At 40.6% G+C, this 19,871-nt stretch overlaps 1 protein-coding gene across 1 annotated transcript; it reads left to right on the top strand.

Moving 5' to 3' along the window:
* The first annotated feature begins 2,766 nt into the window (after positions 1-2,766).
* On the top strand, positions 2,767-12,243 carry LOC115592129 (uncharacterized). The gene is made up of 7 exons (XM_030434654.1): positions 2,767-2,880; positions 5,755-5,874; positions 5,959-6,327; positions 6,470-6,583; positions 7,534-8,094; positions 8,469-8,585; positions 10,570-12,243. The coding sequence occupies exons 1-7, from the start codon at positions 2,799-2,801 to the stop codon at positions 11,175-11,177; spliced, it is 1,971 nt and encodes a 656-aa protein (XP_030290514.1). The 5' UTR covers positions 2,767-2,798; the 3' UTR covers positions 11,178-12,243.
* The last annotated feature ends 7,628 nt before the right edge of the window (positions 12,244-19,871 follow it).

Here is a 19,871-nt window from a genome sequence, read left to right as displayed (position 1 = left end):
ATGGGATCAAAATATGGAGATGTCTGCTTTTGGCGAGGGGGGGCGGTGGGCTCTCTGCATCTGCCGTGTGTTTGGCTTGTAAATGATCTGAGACTCAACGTACTTCAATGGTAACTCATTTCATGTCGACAGTACGTGCAGATAACTTTTGTCCTATCGACCGAACCATCTGGCAGTGTTTTGAAAGTGAATTTGCCGTTCATAAGTCCTTTCTCCATTTACTTTCACTTTTCAGTCCACTGTGTTTTTCCCGAACGCCAACCCTGCTTCTTCATCTGATTCCCTTTCTTAATCTTCTGCCACCCTCTGGAACTACAGATGCCAACGACGGCCATAAATCAAACAATGCACGTTTCTTTTTTTTTTCTTTTTTTAAATACCGAGTTAATCGTGCGTTAAAAAAATTAACGGCGTTAAGAGGATGTTGCGTTAACGAGTTATTAACGCGTTAACTTTGACAGCCCTACTTTAAATATACTTTAATTTGTGTTATTATGATTCTTTTGAATAAAAAAAATACATCAAAAACATAACTAAACTGTAGGAATGTAGACACATTTGTTTAAGTTATATTGCTACAATAGATATTGTAATAAATGTGGTAAAGAAAGACTAACTAAGCAACTAACTCAGTGAAGTTAACAATAATCCACTCAGAGCAATAATCTACTGCCACAATAGTCCATAATCATCTACAATAGGTCTAATATGTATTAGTGTTGTTTAGCACACTTCACATTGGAGACCTATAAACTGAGGATACACTAAAATAATCCTAAAGTAATGTTAGTACTAAGTAGTAAAGTAATGTTACATGGCAAATATTGAAGAGCAGAGGAGGTCTATGAGGGAACAGCAGCTCCCACTGGACGAGGATACAGCAGGTGACACACATCTGCCTAACAACACACCCTCCCTCCCAAAATGCCAACACGCTGGACCTGCTAGAATTCACTAACACGGGTGTCACTTCAGTCAATCAGTCTCATGACATTCACATGTGACATGTACATTTTATTTTATCCCTTTCCTAAAGCAAACACTTAAGCCATTTAAAAATTCAGCATTAAAGCTCCTCCTCCACCCACATCATGGAAACAAACCTTATCTTTATCCTGTGAGCCCCCGAGTGGTGCGGCGGCCCTCTGCACCTGCATAGTCCGCATGTAGCAACAAACCGCTGTATGGTCTTGGCCACCATGCTGCAGCTCAGTTTCAGAGTGTTGGCAATCTTCTTATAGCATCTTCATGTGGAGCAACAATTCTTTTTTTCAGAGCTCAGAGAGTTCTTTGCCATGAGGTGCCATGTAAAACTTCCACTGACCAGTTAGTATGTAATGTTAGTAGTAAGTATGAGAGTGTGTGAGAGCGATAACACAGAATTTAACACACCTGCTCCCCATTCACACCTGAGACCTTGTAACACTAATGAGTCACATGACACCGGAAAGAGAAAATGGCTAATTGGGCCCAATTTGGACATTTTCACTTAGGAGTGTACTCACTGGCAGTGGCGGTTCTAGACCAGTTTTCATAGGGGGGCCAGGTTGGGGCCGGCTTTTTGGTTAGGGGGCACATACAACCCGGAAAAAAGGACAAATCCCTCATTCAGACAAAGCAGTGTTTACAATTTCAGCAGTTTTGATTGGGTAGTAAACTGCTGAGACACTTTATTTCTGCCTTTCCCTTCAGAACAAAATCATTGCAAGAAATCTGTCATCGTATTATTAATGCAGACTCCCTGTCAGGGGGCCACAGGGGGGTCCAGACTCAGAGTTACCCCCCCCTAGAACAGCCCCTGCTCACTGGGGCGGCTGTAGCTCAGTGAGCAGGTCAGCTAGTGATCGGAAGGTCACTAGTTCAAATCCCAGCTCAAAGTGTAAAAGTATCCTTGAGCAAGATACTGAACCACAAATTGCTCCTGATGTGCAATCGGCACCTTGCATGGCGGCCTTGCGATGAGCTGGCGACTTGTTCAGGGTGTACCCTGCCCTCGCACAGAGACAGTTGCGATTGGCTCCAGCAAAAACCCCCGTGACCCCATAGAAGGGATAAAGCATTTACAGACAATGGATGGATGGAGTGTCGTCACTTTTGTTGCCAGCAGTTCAGACATTAATGTGTTGACTTATTTTGAGGGGACAGTACATTTACACTGTTATACAAGCTGTACACTGACTACTTTACATCATAGCAAAGTGTCATTTCTTCAGTGTTGTCCCATGAAAAAAGAAAATACGATATTTACAAAAAAGGGGTGTACTCACTTTTGTAAGATACTGCAAGTATAACTTTCATAAACGAATATTATAGAATAAAGACATAATTATTAAAATCTGATCAGATGATGTATCTAATAAATGCATTTGGAACACGCAGTTGCCAGGACAATCTCACCTCAAGGTCCATTAGTGGCTTTATGGACCCCCATCATCGCCATCTCTTTCTATAAGATGGAATTGGCCAGTTGTCTAAGTAAATACTAAAATAAATAATAATTTCAAATAAACAAGACATTTCAATTTGAAGTCTTTATCTTAAATAAAAATCGTCAAAAAAGCTAAACTAAATTAATTGATTTAAAGTTTAAATACTACACTAAACGTAGAACAGATTTGTGTCTGGCGTTTGGACAACAGCGTCCTCATTGAGCAAATGAACCCCAATCAACATCGGCCTCTACTGGGCAACGTGGGTTATTGATCAGGGATATCCAAGAATCGTCCAATAAGAGCCTGGATTGCGGGTCATGTGACCTGGCAGACGCGTGAAGGAAGGCTTGAACGGCAACAACAAATATGGAGGCGTCTCCTGTCAGCTTCGCACCGGAGAGGTACTGGACGGAGGAAAAAGAAAGGGCGCTCATAGCTTATTTCGCTAGTAAGTAACACACTCGAGATCAGCAACTTCACATTCAGTTTCAGTCGCTGTTTTTATCGTTGCGTAGTTGGAAGCGGCAACATTTTTGGGCAACCGTTGCTCGAGTAGACCGATGGCTGTTAGCAATGAGCGACACAGATAATTAATAGCAATGGCGAATAGCAACTGGGGTCAAGGAAGCTCTTATTCTCTTAAAAAATACGCCAAAACGGCATTTTGGTTTCTGTTGCCTTTTTTAAACTTGTCACCTGTAACGTTAGGTCTCAAAGGAAGCGGGTAAAGTAAAATAAGTTTGTCGGTTTTCTAAATGTTGTTAACTTCATCCTTCATATTTCTGACGTTAATCATTTTTTTAGTTGACTTATTCTCTAAACCTTTTTAGAATGGTCTCAAGCTTGAAACTGAGCTATATTAAACAATAATGTATAAGAGTGAAATTGCTCTCTTGAAGTAATGAAGAATGACTCCACATCGGAAGATCCTCAAAACATACACCTGAAATCAATTCACTGAACTTAAATGGAGTCCAGAGGAAACCACAAGACATTACTACACCTGAGTGTAACAAACTTCATGTAAATTATCCATCCCAAGAAATGTCACAGTTTTACACTATTATTATTATTATTATTATTATTATTGTTATTGTTATTATTGTTATAACCTACAGAGACACTTAAAGGAATTGCACCAGACGTTTCTCTGTTGAACAAGTGCCTAATTTTAATTTTTCAAAATGCGTCATGAAGATGTAAAACTTAATGTTCACTTATTGTTTTTAAAAACAGTAAAAAAAAAAAAAAAAAAAAAAATGAAAGCCCTTAAAGAGTGTGTTTTGACTAGATGAATATGGGTTTTGAAAAAGTTGCTGTCTCTCTGCTTGGAAGGAAGGTGCTGGCTACACTGTGTGTGGAGCAGTGCCTGCAGTGCATGGCTGCCCTTGTTTGCATAGTTAATAGCCGCTTTTATACTGGGCAGCAAGCCGCCAATTTTACCATCCTTTTTGCGGCTCGGTCCGCGGATTTAGACAGAAGCTGGTAAAGTGGGGGTCGGTCCTGGTCCGCCAATTTGCCACCTCGGAGGGTACACTTTTATACAACTCCATTCCGATCTAAATCTGAGACATCAATATGCCGGAAATTGCGTGAGATGGGCGGAGGTATGGATGACCTGCACTGTTGTGCGCCCACAGCCGGGAGTTTTAAAACCAGCAAACAGCTGATCACAGCAGTCAGTCCATCACTTCATCCACGGACGTCAAGCTGAGCAACTGGACAGCTGCTGAGATCCAGGAGATGCTAGCGTCTCCTCGGTCTCTGTAGCTTACTTCGTTGTTAGCTTGTTGTTGTAGCGGCAAGCTAGGAACGGTCGTTACTTTCAAATTAAAAGCCCCCCGCTAAGAACCTTGTTCTAAACTCCAGTGGGGTGCAATGTAAAGCTCTTATTTTGAAGACAAATTTGTTGTCTTTTTTCCCCAAGCTTGCTGCAACGCTGTGTACGGAAGCCCGTGGGGGCGCACAGAGAGACGGGGAAACAGTAATAAAAAAATAGATTTTTGAAGTTTATGAAACAATTCAGAATTGTGGATGATTAGAATCACGATTCTTATGTGAATCGATTTTTTGCCCCACCCCTAATGTTAAAACTATTTTTTTTATTTTTTTTATTTCAAGTTTATATCTAGTTTCATGTCTGTCAGGACATAAGATTGTTTGAAATTATAAAGAGCCCATTCAACTAAAGGCCTGAGGGCAAAATGTGGCCTTTTCACAACCTCTGGATCTTTTTGATAGCATTCTAATCAGCCCATTCATCACAAAATACTCTTATTCCATTAAAAAGAGGGAGGGAATTTAAGAGAATCAAACTAAAAACCTACAAGTAAAGAAGTGCTTTTTTTCCCCCCTGTACTTTTGTATATAAAATGTTTATTTTTATGCAAATTAAGAAACAAAAAATTTAAGAGCATTGTTTTGACATATTTAAATTCCAAGCTTTACAGGTCAGTTGTAGGGATTGTAAAAGTCGGCCCTGTGGCATTGCAAATCAGCCATAATTAGAATGTAGCTGAAAACATAATTTAGTAGACTTTTCTGTCCTGTAAGTGACTTACAGTAATTCATACACTAATGGCAGTGGCTGCCATGCAAGGTGCCGACCAGCACACGAGGAGCAGTTTGGGGTTCAGAATCTTGCCCAAGCACACACACAGAATCGAACCAGCAACCTTCAGATAACAAGACGCTGGCTCTACCATGAATAGGTCTGGCATATGCCATGAAACTGATATTTCCTGAAGTGGTTATTGTAAAAATATTCTGCTCCTTGGCTTCCAGTTAAAACGACTGAACAAATGACGAGAATTCCCAATCCTCCACTATAAGAATAACAGCATTATTGCCCTACTCCAAACCTATATATTTATGTGTATATAAACTTTACATATATACTTCATTTTTTAACTGTATACCCTGTGTGTTAGCACAAAGAAAAATCAAAAACACAAGTGGTTAGGATTGGATTTTTTAAAAACATAATTACTGTGTGTTACAATCTGTCATTGGCTGTACGTTGTAAGCATTTCATTTTGATTGGCATTAATTTCTATTTCAGTTAAGTGCAAGTTTCTTTCAGAAAACGGCATATTTCACCTAACAAACCTAAAAAAACCAAAATCATTTCACGGAACTTCAGGTCTGAAATTTAACAGTCTCCTCTTTTAATTTCTTTTTCCCTCCATAACTGGTTGTTAGCAAACTGCTATAGAGGTTGTAGCACAAAACTGTGAATGATTTTTTTGATGAACAATTAATTAACAAAGCAAAAAGAGTGCAAGACAATATTGCAAGCATCTTGTTTATTTCTTTTTTCCAGATCACAGTTGTTTGTGGAATCACAAGTCAGAGAGCTACAAAAACCGACAGCTGCGATGGAAAACTCTGGAAAGCCTGAGGATCCTCCTGTCTGCTCACTCTCCCCCTGTTAGTTTCACAGGTGAGGCTGTCGTCACAACCATTCATTTTCCCAAGCTAGTAAAAGAAAAACATTTTTTTTTAACTTTTCTGTGTTTCTTTCCAGTGGAAGACATCAAGAACAAGTTCAAGAACCTTCGCACAACCTTTCAGCGTCAGTACAAAATGGTAAAGGCCAGCAAGGTGTGCAGGACCGAGGACGTGTTTGTGCCACAGTGGAAGCACTACCAGCAGCTGATGTTCCTGCAGGGCTGCTGGGATCAAGAGGACAGTGCAGATGACCCCCCTCTGTCACCGCTGATTCTTCCACAGGAGGAGAACCAGCCTGTGAACACCTCTGGATCAATCATTACCTTCCTCCCCACCCCAGCCACCACCTCCCCGCCCTCCTCTACCTCCTGTGTCCCCTCCAACATGATGATAAAATGTTACTGGACTGAAGAAAGAGAGCGTGCACTAATAGCGTTCTACTCTGGTAAACAAAACAGTGATTACAGCTTCAAAATATTCAGTTGTTACCACAGGGGGATTACAGGGACAAAATCAATGATGGTTTGGATTCTTACAACATCAGTGTTTCATAGTTGATGGGTGGTGTTGTGTGTTGCTGTGCACAGAGCATAGCTGTCTGTGGAACAAGAGGTCTGAGAACCACAATAACCGGCAACTCAGACTGAGGCTGCTGGAGGCTCTGAGGAGTCAGCTGTCTGACCACTCTGTGTCTTTCTCAGGTAAGTATTACATTGTCCTACAGTCTGGCACATTATCATGGGTGAGGAGTTGAACTCACGGATGCGCATTCACATAACGGCGACACCTGGCCTAGTTACTGACCCAAAAAAAACATGACAAAACAACATGATACAACAGACAAGACAATACTGGCCTCTAGGTTCTGTGAAACAAAGCAACACTAAAATTACTACTGGTCACAGTCTGAAACACAGCATCTCTCTACCTTTGAATAGCCTTGCTATATATATGTATGTGTGTGGTGTGTGATAATAAGTATAATAAGTATTTTTATATATATATTAGGGCTGTCAAAGTTAACGCGTTAATAACGCACTAACGCAGCGTCCTCTTAACGCCGTTAATTTTTTTTAACGCGCGATTAACGCTCGGTATAAAAAAAAAAAAAAAAAAACGCATTGTATGATTTATGGCCGTCGGTGGCACCTGTAGTCTTGATACAGAGGGTGGCAGAAGATTAAGAAAGGGAATCAGAAGAAGAAGAAGCAGGGTTGGCGGCTCGGGAAAAACACAGCGGAGTGAAAAGTGAGGAAATGGAGAAAGTATATATATATATATATATATATATATATATATATATATATATATATATATATATATATATATATATATATATATATATATATATATATATATATATATATGTATATGTATATATGTATATATATATATATATATATGTATATATGTATATATATATACACACATATATACATACACACACACACACAGTACAATGCTCTGCTTTCCTGCTGGGGCTATGCACTGCTTCTCCACTCAGGGAGAGCTGATGGTCATCTACTGCAGGTAATACAGTAATCAACTGAACTAACATCTGACAGAGGGAACAAATGATGTTTTGATTTGAGAAACAAAATATGAGTTGTGATTCATGAGGAATGTGACTCTTTCGTTGCTGTTTTTGCAGTTGAAGACGTCAAATGCAAGTTCAAGAACCTTCGAACAGTTTTCAACCGTGAATACAAGGCGGTCCAGACGAGCAGGGTGTCTGACAAACTCTATGTGTCCAAATGGAAACACTACCAACAAATGCTCTTCCTCTGTGAGTCCTGTGATGAAGACGACAGCACAGACGACTTGATGCCACAGGAAGACAAGGATCTGGAGCATGGAAACCAAACACCCTCCTCCACCCTGAGCAGTTTCTCCTCTAGCTCCAACCAAACCAGCAGCATCAAGTTCAATCACCCCACTGCTTCGTCCAACGATGGCAAAACCACCACCAGTGCTGCCTACCAAATATTCCTTGCTGCGTCTCCAGATCTTCTTAAGCTTGCGAGCCAAACAGCTGCTCCTACTCTAACCACCTCTCCTTACACTGCACAACTGGACACCAAGCCTTGCGCAAACCCCTCCCATCTAAATGTTTCTACGTCAGGTTCAGTTCAGCCAGACAGCAGACAGAGTGCAGACTCCCGCTGCCACTGGAGCGAGGCCAAAGTTCAGCAGCTGATATCCTTTTACTCTGGTTGGTGGCACTGTTTCTGTTAAATATTTCAAAAGAAATGGCTGTATGGATGTGTTCAGACCAGACTTGATTGATATTGCCCTAATTTTCCTCAGTTAATTTAGTTAACAAGGGCCTGCTCATGTTCTTATCTCTACTTTCATAGTTCTGATTAATCTTCTTAACAAGGTATTGATTGGGCAGTTCCCTTGTAACATACATTTACAGTGAAGGAAGCTGTAACTGACAGCCACAATCAATTTTCTGACAGGCAGCTATTGTCATCAGGGTCTCTAAAGTTGCTGATCTGTTATCAAACAACTGGAAAAAATGTGAGAGGAAGAGTAAAAGAGTAAGTATTCCTTTCATGGCTGTGAGTTTTCTGTTTTTTCTAGAGCACAGCTGTCTGTGGAACCACAAATCCGAGAGCTACAGGAACAGGCTGTTGAGACAGACTCTGTTGGAGACACTAAGCAGCATTCTGTCTGATAATGAGCCAGTCCCATTTTCAGGTAACAATCATGATGTTGTTATTATTCTACTGCTGGCGGTAGGAGAACCGTGAGTTGCAGTTGTGGTTTCATGGTTTATGAGCCCTGATTAAGTTGTGATCCAAACAAAATTAGGGATGCACAATATGGGTGTCTCTTTCCAACCGATACCAGCAACTAATAATTACCTCACGATAACTGATTCAAGACCGATAATTTTTGGTTTACTTTTTTGTATTTTAAAAAGTTCAAACATGTAGTTTATGTGCAAAAAAAAAGTTGAGATGTATTGAGTGAAGATGAATGGTTTATTATTTCAAAGCTCTAACTGTCTGTTCATCTAACTGACATCACTATTACCCACCAAAACAAAGAACAGTTCTGACTGTTCTAAAGCACATTAAATAATGTCTAACATGCTTTGGCCAGTTGGATGGTTAATGCTAAAATGGATGGGCCAGAGGGACATGGGAGGGTCACTGCTGTGCATGCTGCTGCAGTCATGTGTTGGCTCATCAGTAGTTTACAGTGATACAACTAATCATAGCTGTTAGAGTTTCTGACAGATTTCAGCATAGAGGATTTCAACTGTATCTGACTGTGCTCATGCTGATCAAATGTTCTCTGGTTGTGTCTATCAGTGTGTTTACATGACACTCAAGAAAACCAAATTACTGTGTTAGTCCGACTATGATGGGATTTTTAAGATGCATGTGTACACCTTAGTCTGACTAAAATTGGACCAGATCAGTTTTCTCATAGTCGAATAAAAACACATAGATTATTCGATTGATAGTCGCATTACTCCTGCATGTATACGTTCTATCGGATCGGATTTTGCATTCTGCGCAGGCGCAAGATTTTTTTCCCGGAGCCGTGAGCCAGAAGTAGTAGGACGGCGACGGCAACGTCCTTCCTCCGAAATCACCGCAATAAATGGCACCATTGTGCCTCTAGTTTGTGTAATTATCATGTACAACATAAACAAAATGTACAAAGATGTAGCTTCGTCTCGCTCTTCGTACACCATCTTTCTCCAATGCAGAGGCAGTTTGTTGTTGCTGGTGACGTAAAGAGGTCAGCTGGAGGTGGCTCTGTTACCACTAGTTGAAATGGGTACAGCGCCACCTAGCGTACCGGGGTATGACATGCTTCTGCCATTAATTCAATTTTCTCACCAGTATGTATACTCGGACAACTGCAGTTGTCTGATTGAGTAGCATAGTCGAACTATGGCTGTAATCCGACTAAGCTAAACGTACTGTATGTTTTTGTGGTGGCTTGTTTGCATTACAAACAGCCAGCGGGGCTGGTGGACAGCCCAGGTGTACACAGGGCGGATTGCCCCTTCACATGCTCCGAGCTTGGACGCAGGAAACATTACTCAGTTTTGGCAAGATGGGCTTTGCCACTGGGTTATGTGTGGAAGGGCAGCCTGCCCTTCGGACTACCAGCCTGACTGCTGTCTCCAGAGACAGTCTGGCAGCAAAGAGTGTAACCCAGGAAGGACAGCAGAAGTTTGTTCAGGAGGGACTGTGACAGCCAAAAATTTGTAGGGAAGACTACAGATCACAATCGCCTGTATAAGTACTGCCACTGCTGGTTGCAACTGCAAGCAAAACTATACATAAGTTACTCTTTAAACAGTCTCTATGCCAACTGTTAACTCATAAGCTTACATAACAGCTGCTCACAGCAGAGCACACAACAGTGTCCCTCCCACGTCCATTCGAACATCAACCATTCGACTCCCTCTTTCCCCCGCTCTTCTTTATCTTCTCTGTGTTAGTAGTGGATAGCAAACCAACTTTTAGCAGCATAGCACCACCCTCTGTATCAACTTAATTATCTGCTCTAGTTTCACTATTGGAATCATAAATAATAATTACATTTTCCGATAACTGATTGGCTCGATAGTTATCAAGCATCCCTATACAAAATGATTCTCACATTGTTTACCCAAAGCTGCTTTATTTGTTGAGTTTTTTAATTCTTCTTTCTTCAGTGGAAGACATAAAGACAAAGTTCAGAAACTTGCGCACCATCTTCCAACGTGAACACAAAGCGGTCAGTTCAAACAAAACATGTGGCTCAGAGGATTTTTACCTCCCAAAGTGGAAACATTACCGTGAGCTGATGTTCCTCTGCGACTCTTGCGATGAGGATGAGCAACCTGATGACCTGCACTTCCAGGAACCACAGGAGTCCTGCCTCCTCCGCTTGGACTGCCAGCCCCCTCCCTCATCCTTACATTACCATGGTGGTCCCCAATCTGCTACTAAACTGAACATCACATCACTGGGTCTGGGAGCCCCTCCCTCGCCTACTCCTCCAGACTCCCAGCACTCTTCTCCCTCCTCCTGCCCCTCCACATCCTCCTCTCACACTGACAGCAGAGGGTCAGGACGCAAGCGAGCGGGTCGGCGCCTGCTACCCACCACCATGGAGGTGCTGGACTTCATGAGGACAATCTGTCAGAGCCAGATGGTGTCACCACATGCAGGGTTCCTCAAGTATGTGGAGGAATGTCTGAACGAGACACCACCCGACAAAGTGAAGAAACTGAAGAAGGAGATAATTGAGACGATCCATAGCATATCGGAGGAGAATTAGTAGCCCCATTCACACTGCCACTTGAATGCGGTGATTCTGCGCCAATTCTCCGCCTCCTCTACTGTGTGAAAGTCTCAGAGGCTGCAAGGGAAGAAATTCTGCTCCGGCACTGATCCGCCTCTGGAGGTAGTATCAGAGGCGCAGCATTAGCGAACCAAACCAGTGTGGATGGATGAGGTGGAGGCGCGAAGCGGAGGCGTGTCGGTCTGACAGTCTGATAACTACACAGGTCCTTCACTCAACTAAATACAGAGAAATGACCGACAAAGCACCGTTAGAGGACCAAACAAAACATAACTGTAACTGTCTCTGGCAACTTATATGAGGAAAAAAATACCGCAGATGTAAGTGGAGAGGTGTCTGTACTCCTGCCTGTCCTACCGACTCTTCGTCACATTTCTGCCCGAAAAACAGCGTTTGTCACCGAAAAAAAACCTTTTTTGTGTAGAAAAAAATGACTGCGACTGTCAGCCACCCCAACCGAGACTTTAGTGAACTTTCCCCCAGAAAACAGCCTCCCTCCCCGCGAATGACTCCCCGTGAGTCAGACAGTGTCCTGTTTACTGATGGTGATTATGTAATTATGTAACAAAAAACATCTAAACCTTTCCAGGATGTTTGGTGGGTCAGGATCTCAAGCAAAACACATTATAACAGCATCCATATGATTATTAGCATTCAGTTTATGTTAACAGGAGGACTCTGGGGGAAACACCTTGAAAACACACGGACGTCATCATCATGATGTGTACCGTCGCACGTCCTTAGGATCTGCAGCGCCAGCTTGCTTTGTGACTTACACAGTGGTTCGTTTTTACACCACAGTTGCTTGGCTCTGTGTGAACAAACTATGGCGGAGTATTGGCAAACTGTCGCTGCAGCGATAATGCGGTGTCTCTGTGTGAAAAGGGCTACTGAATCACAGTTTGTGTTCTGTAGCTTAAGTCAGTCAGTGCGTTTACATGACACTCAAGAAAACTGAATTACTGTGTTAGTCCGACTATGATGGGATTTCTAAGATGCATGTATACACCTTAGTCTGACTGAAATCGGACCGGATAGGATTTCTCATAGTCGAATTAAAGCACCCAGATTATTCAATTGATAGTCGCATTACTCCTGCATGTATACGTTCTATCAGATCGGATCGGATTTTGCATTCTGCGCGAGATTTTTCCCGGGGCCGTGAGCCAGAAGTAGACAGACGGCGGCGGTGTCTTTCCTCCGAAATCACCGCAAGAAAGAGCGCCATTGTCCATCTAGTTTGTGTAATTATCATGACCACCATATACGAAGTGTACAAAGATGTAGCTTCGTCTCGCTCTTCGTACGCCATCTTTCTCCAATGCCGAGGCAGTTTGTTGTTGCTGGTGACGTAAAGAGGTCAGCTGGAGGTGGCTCTGTTACCACTAGTTGAAATGGGTACAGCGCCACCTATCGTACCGGGGTATGACATGCTCCAGCCCCATAATCCGATTTTCTCACCGGCATGTATACTCGGATAATTGCAGTTGTCTGAGTAGCATAGTCGAACTATGGCTGTAATCTGACTAAGCTGTGCATGTTAACGCACTGAGTGTCACTGGTGGTTTGTTTTGTTTTTGTTACCTTATTCCCTTTGTTTGCTAGCAGCTATGATATCATTACTTAACAGCTGTTACCTTGAATCTCAGTAGAAATCTGTATGAGGTTCAAACAGGGTCTCAGTCACCAAAACCTCTGCAATCCTACCACCAAAGAGAATGTTATCGTGAACACTTCAACACGTATAGGAAGAGCTGCTTCTGAAGGGAAACTTCACCAAACCTTGCAGCAGCACCCCTTTTTTGTGATACTGAGTTTGGATTTTACACCTACACTTTCTTCTTTGACCTCTGGGGTCAGTGATGTTTTAGTGTAAACTAATGAGACGACAGTGGGGCGGAAATGGTGGGGGCAGCACTTCGTTGTTAGAGTTTTTGCAACTTCAGTGTGAACTGGTCTTTGTCATCCTCAGCTGGACTTTCAGCTTATTGTGACAAAGCAAACTTTTGTTGTTGGCATGTTTTAAGCTCTCTGTACAGTTTAGTCTGCTAACAGCATACTCATTTAGCTGCTTGTATGTTAACATCGCAGATGCTAGAATTTGTTACACTTCATAACACTCCAGTGTACAGATTTCACATATTTCTAAGTTACATTCATGGATAGTTATCATGAGAATGTCTTTACATGTGTTTAGATTGTCAGAATGCTAAAATTAGTTTTCATGCAATGTTAAATATGGAATAAGTAACTTGCCAATAGTTGTGGAAAGAGTATTGAAAGTCTGTACAGTTAAATAACTGAAAAACTACTCAATTCCAAGTTAAACCACTGCCATTTAAATAACACTTTGGTAAAAGGGTACTCTTCTCAAATGCTACTCAAGTATAAGTTGCTTTTTAACCTTTGATGTTTAATGCATTATCAATTGTAGGCACTCATAATGGGGTTTCTGTTTCTCCAAATCTTCAGTCTAGATTATTCCCAACTCCTGTGCTATTCAGCCTAGTGGTCATGTTCACTGCTCCAAACCTGGGCCTGCTGCAGAGTTTTGTGTTATTTGTCCATATGCCAGGGTTTTCACTGGTCAATTTGCCATCAGAATTCCTTGTTGGCCACAAAAATACACATGTAAGATTTTGATACTCATTCAAATTGTCCTCAGTACTTAGTTATAGTAGATGAGCTAATTCCATCCCTGCTTGCAAAATGTAGCAACTTAATGTAGATAACAGCATGTTAAAGTGCATAGGGAGAGAGTGTCATAAGTCATTATAGAAGTATCTTGTCATGAAGTAAAGTGTTTGACCAGTAGATATCTTGATTTTTCAATGGCAAAGGTCAGGCGATATCTGAAGTCATATCATTCTGGAGCATGATGGACTATCTGACATCTTTGTATTGATGCTACTTTTATTGGTAAATGCGCATCTGAATTTGACTTGGGAAGTCTTCCAAAAGAATTGCAAGAGATGAGGAAGTACTATGTCCCATTGTGTTGTCACAGTAGACAACATATTCATATGCTTTCTTTCCAAAATGCCATACTCACCACTTCAAATTAGAATTTGAAACTAGGATATGCCAGTGGGTAGTTTCATCACAATATACATCAGCAGTGGAGTTGAGTGTCTTTTTACAGCTAACTTGTGTCTTGCTCAGGATGGGACTTGATACCAGCTGTCCTCCTCAGCAGAGTTGCAACACTAACTAGCTTAGTTTGCCAGCCTCTCATCCATGTGTAGATGCACACTTGCTTTTGCAAGGTGATATGGTTAGCGCATGTAGATTGGTGGGAAAAAAAATGTTTTTTACATGACGCTGCTCACAGTAAGGAGTGTGGAATATCTTGAGGAACAATGTCATGATATCTGGAAAGAGACATTGCTGTTGAGTTTGTTCGGTGTCATCTAGAGAGAAGCGAAAGGGCACGTATCTCTTCAGCCAAAATCTCCAAAACTCTGCGACTCTAACTTAAGTAACTACAGGTAAGAGGGAAAAAATGTTTTTATTTTTATTTTGGGGGTCACTGTCCCTGAAATTGTTATGCTTAAAGCTGAATGTGTTTTTCAAACTTTAATAATTCAGCCATAAAAGACATTTCACTTTTATTTCCTTATGTGCTAAAATTCAGAAAGGATATTCAAATAAACATCTGTAATGTGTAGTGTTTCTTTTGAATTCATTTTAACTTCAGCATTTATGGGGGTAAAATCTGAGTTGTCAACTACAAGACTTTGGAAATGTTGACATTTTAGTATTTGTCTATAATTTAACTTGGGATTATGTTAATGGTCAATTTATATTAATAATACAACATTTTAACAAGTACTGTAAGTTCTTTACAATGTAAGACATACTTTTAGCTGTGAGAAATTGTGTTATTTTTCAGTTCAATTGTTAAAGTTTTGGTTAAAACAAAATCCTTTGAAGCAATAACGTTATTTCTTTTATCATCAGCAATGATGACTGTTTTTTTAAAACATGCTTTTTGAGTTGCACATTTATCTTTTATGTTTTATATCCGTCTTTGTGTTTGCACTTGTTAGTTTAAATTGTGCCTTATCAGAATCGCAGTAACTATTCTCAGTAAATGTGGAGGAATTTGTATTTTCAACTTTGGACTAGATGTATATTATTAAATGTACATTAAACAAAATAACAACCATCGTGTGTGTGTGTGTGTGTGTGTGTGTGTGTGTGTGTATAAAGTAATTTAAAATAAATAAGAATACGACAGTACAATACTATTAAATTTGTAGCTGAGCTTCACTCCATCATCTGTTAAATTCTTTATTAATGTGAAAGTTTCTGCTGTCTTTAGGAAATACTCAATTCTCATACATTCCTCTAGATGGCAGTGAAATCACATACTGCTACTCTGCTATCCCCTTGGCACTGGCCCAAAGGAAAACTGACTCAAACAGCATTATGTTTCTATTGATTTCTCCATGTCAATCGAAAGCTTTGTGGCTCACTTGCTTGCTTTTGATCATATCACAGAGTAGACCTTAGGTAGCAGCACTTTTACTTTTTGATTCTACATTAGATGTGATCACAACATTTCAAAGACGAATACGATTTAGCTTAAGATGCATAGAAAAGAAAAAGAAAAATATGAGATGTGCAAAAAAACCAAAAATGTGAGTGTAAAGTGATTGTTCAGGTGGTGCTTGAGATGAACAGTCTGATGGCTGTGAGAATGAATGAACTGTGGTAGTGCTCCTTCTTACACAGTGGGTGTAAGAGTCTGCTGCTAAAAAAAGCTCAAGGCTTCCACAGTCTGGTGCAAGGGGGTGAGAGGTGTTGTCCATGATTGACATGAACTTGGCTGACATCCTCCTCTCACCCACCACCTCTATGGAGTCCAGCTGACAGAGCTGGACCTCCTAACCAGTTTGTTTAGTCTCTTCCTGTTCTTGTCCATAATGCTACCTCTCCAGCGGAGCACTGATGCCAAAACAGTGTCATAAAATGTTCTAAGTAATGTCCTCAGTCTCCTCAGCAGGTGGAGGCAACTTTGGCCCTTCTTGTCTAGGGTCTGTGAGTGGGATTTAGGAGGATATATAGGCAGAAATGGAATACATTAGTCTCAACTAGAATAGCACTTGGTAGCGTGTAACCTCCAGTCCCAACTGATTAACTTCAGTGGGCTTTTTGCATTATTAGTGGCAATTATAGGGGTGCATGATGGGTATTTTGCTTGTTGCAATCTGCAACCACATCACTGAGTTCACTGATTCCAATACACTGGACCTTTAGAGCCCTAATTTTGTCCTGTCAATAAGCATTATTTGACTGTGAGACAGTGAGAGCTTCAGACAGATTGTTCTGTCTCCTCCTCATCTGTTTGACCTGAATCCTTCAGAAGGAGCATCAGGAAAAAAATTGTCCCAGTACCTAAAGTCTCCTGATGTTTGATGAAATGTCCTGTGTTTCATCTGAACGTTTTTGCATTCAGAAACCAGCTCTTTATAAACCCCCTTGATCTTTGATTACCACATTCCACATAGGCTGAAGGACTGCTGCTTCACTTGAACTTTACTTTATGTTGAAGCCAATGGTGGAGTTCATTGACTGCTATCTTTGGGGAGTTTAATAAACTTTACTGTTGGGTGAAAACTTTGTGTCAATTTTTTTGGATTTTCCTGCTTTCAGATCAGTTGAATATGATCTCATTCTACGGGTCAAGATCATCATGAAACGTGTAAAACACCCTTTAGCCCCAAGCATGTATCTTTTCTGCCTACTTCAGCAGCCAGTTCTGAGCCTGTTTGCTTTTGAGTAAGGGTTATGGGTCTTACATCAAAGAGTGAGGTTAGGTCTGCGATTGAATGAGAGATACTTTCAGTTAACAGTTGGTTTCTGATTTGCAGAACTGGGTCTTTAGCTGAAGCAAACTAATAAGAACTTAATTCTCTGTGGGTTCATCACTATAACTAACCCCTTATACATACAAGACATCATGTGAGTCATTGTAAATGTCGATGTGGAATTGTTGATTATGTCCGCTTTACTGAATGTGCTGAATGTCAGGTGATGTCCCCTACTTTACAATGCAATTCAACTTCCGGTCAGAAATTTGGGTGTGTTACTGGTATTGGCCCAAAGTATCCTGGAGCCTCAAGCAGATATTAGTAGCAGGCTGCAGAGGTCTGGTAAGATCCTTTCATTATCAGACTTGTTATATCACTTGAGGACATTTATTAGACTTCATACAGCTCCCTCTGGGGTTTTTACAACCTCACATAAGCCTTTTTTACAGAAGAGCAAAAAAAAACCATCCTGACTATAAAACATCTCAAATTGCCATGGGATGTGCAAAGCCCAGGATTGGAAATAATTGCAGTGGGTGATAAAAACTACCAAGGACATCACCTCACCATATCTGTGAGGTGTCTGCACAGCTCCCAAAGGATACTAAATGACAGCACACACCCCAGCTACAGACTGTTCACCCTGCTAACCTCCTACAAACAATACAGAATCCGTTGCCTTTATTTATTACTTATTTAATTATCCATTTAATCATTTCAGTCGCGAGCATCATTGCTTCAGGATATTAAAACAAACATGGGAGATAGACATCAGACATAACACCACTACTTATTTTAACCAATTCCTACAATAAACCTCTTCTTCATAAGGCTGGGACAATATTCAAACTCTCAACCCGCTCATGAATACCTGGCATTCATGAAGTTGAAACCAGAAGTTTGTGCTGTTAAGTGTTTGTAAGTTTTCACCAGAAGCAAAATCGATGGCCATAAATTGTCCATATAAGGCTATGTGTTCCCCTCCACTTAAAGATTTTTTTTAAATGTCAGTCATCAGAACAGCAGTGGCAGCAAGCTATATAAGAAAAACTCTAAATGGGGGGTACCACAAGGCAAACTTATCAGATTCTGAACCCCCTCAACTGGCTCCTTTTTAACATGAATAACTTTAGTGACTACTACTGGCTCCTTCAAGATGTCTGAGTTCTGGAGATGTTCAGTACATGTGCCTAGAAAACTTAATAAAGAACCCACAAACTGGCATTGTCAGTGACCAGATCAGGAGCTTTGAGAAGTAGAGTTCCTGTCACGACTGACTAAAGGCACTGTTGTCAGCTGCAAACGCAAAGTAATGGTATGAACAGTGATGCTTAATACTTAAACTGAAGCACACAGTGATGTGATTACAACATAAAACTACATAACATAATTAGTAACTACAAAACTTTGAACCAAACTTCATATAATGATTCAAATCAGTTGAGTTTATAATTTTCTCCTCTACTGAGTTTGTCCCCGTCACTAAAATCTCGGTATGCTTCAAAGTGCTTGATGAATCATCTACAAGCCTGTAATGCACCCTTTCACACATTGGAGTCAGAGGTGGGGGGGCATATCAACAATTTGACACTTTTTGAATCTGACTGCCATGCCCACTTTACACATAAGATATCCGAATCACAATGTTTGTTTCCAAAAAGTTCCAGATACATAATCCACACATCACTAATTAGCTAACAGAAAATGTATTAGTGTTTTTTTCGTAGTTATTTCAACATGTAAACATCTAATTAATCTAAAATGCATGTTTGATGCTTTCATATCCTTTGAAAATGACATTTTTCACAAAGTAAGCTTGTGGACACAGACTAGAAAAAAGGACAGCTTGAGTTTACCCAAAACTAGCAGACCATGCATATCAAAGAAACTAGCAAGGCAGCGCAGAACATAAAATCAACACTGCAGAAACATCAGATAGTTCTGACCTTCGTGTTTTTATACATTTTAACATTACAGCTGCAGCTGAAAATGACAACAGAAATAAACAAGTTTGCCAATTTCACATATCTTCGTAATGCAAATCGATGGCAAAATTCCGACCTGGAAGTTTGTTACTGTAAGGTCAAAGTGTTTCGATCTACTAGCCAGGTTTGTGGATGTATCACAATAAGCATGGTTTAAACTTCCTTTAGCAACAACTAGTAGTTGGATTACCACAAAATGTAATTCTTCCTCATTCCTGAACTTTATGTGTCATCATCAGGTCAAACGTTCAGTTTGTCCAATACTTTGGTTTTTGCCAAACACCTACAGCACTAATTACACTAGCCTTTATTGTAAAACTGTAAGAATGCTAACTCGCTAAAAGTCAGAATTCTGACTTTAATCTCAGAATTCTGAGAAAAAAGTCAGAATTCTGACTTTAATCTCAGAATTCCTACTTTAATCTCAGAATTCTGACTTTTTTCTCAGAATTCTGACTTTAAAGTCAGAACTAAAAAAGAAATTCACATGTGGCCCTAATCCTCTTCCGTATTAACGAATGGATCCAACAGGGAGTTTAATGTGGCCCTCCACAGTAATCTGGTTCCAGTGTAAAATGGAACACAGTGTCAGACCGGCTGCTGCAGTTCAGCTCTGCTGTGGAGGATTGGATTACAACTCATCAGCACACACACACACACACACAGGAAACCGTTGCTTTTGGACCTGTGTCTCTGGCTTTATTCACAGCTCTTCTCTCTCTCTTTTTCATTTTACTTATTTTTTAAACATTTTTCCCTTTCTAGAGGGAGTTTCTAGTTTCTTTTCCTTTCTACCCAACTTCTTTCTTTCTTTCTTTCTTTCTTTCTTTCTTTCTTTCTTTCTTTCTTTCTTTCCTCGCCTACTTCTC

The sequence above is a fragment of the Sparus aurata genome, chromosome 12 (assembly GCF_900880675.1).
Source record: "Sparus aurata chromosome 12, fSpaAur1.1, whole genome shotgun sequence".
NCBI classification, from domain to species: domain Eukaryota; kingdom Metazoa; phylum Chordata; class Actinopteri; order Spariformes; family Sparidae; genus Sparus; species Sparus aurata.
The sequence above is the reverse complement of the archived record's forward strand: the minus strand, read 5'-3'. Positions and strand labels throughout refer to the sequence as shown.

Excerpts from the sequence above, each read along its gene's own strand:
- LOC115592129 (XM_030434654.1), top strand. The coding sequence starts at position 2,799 with ATGGAGGCGTCTCCTGTCAGCTTCGCACCGGAGAGGTACTGGACGGAG. Across the intron at positions 6,584-7,533 it reads CCACTCTGTGTCTTTCTCAG|TTGAAGACGTCAAATGCAAG; the intron begins GTAAGTATTACA and ends CTGTTTTTGCAG. Across the intron at positions 8,586-10,569 it reads TGAGCCAGTCCCATTTTCAG|TGGAAGACATAAAGACAAAG; the intron begins GTAACAATCATG and ends TTCTTTCTTCAG.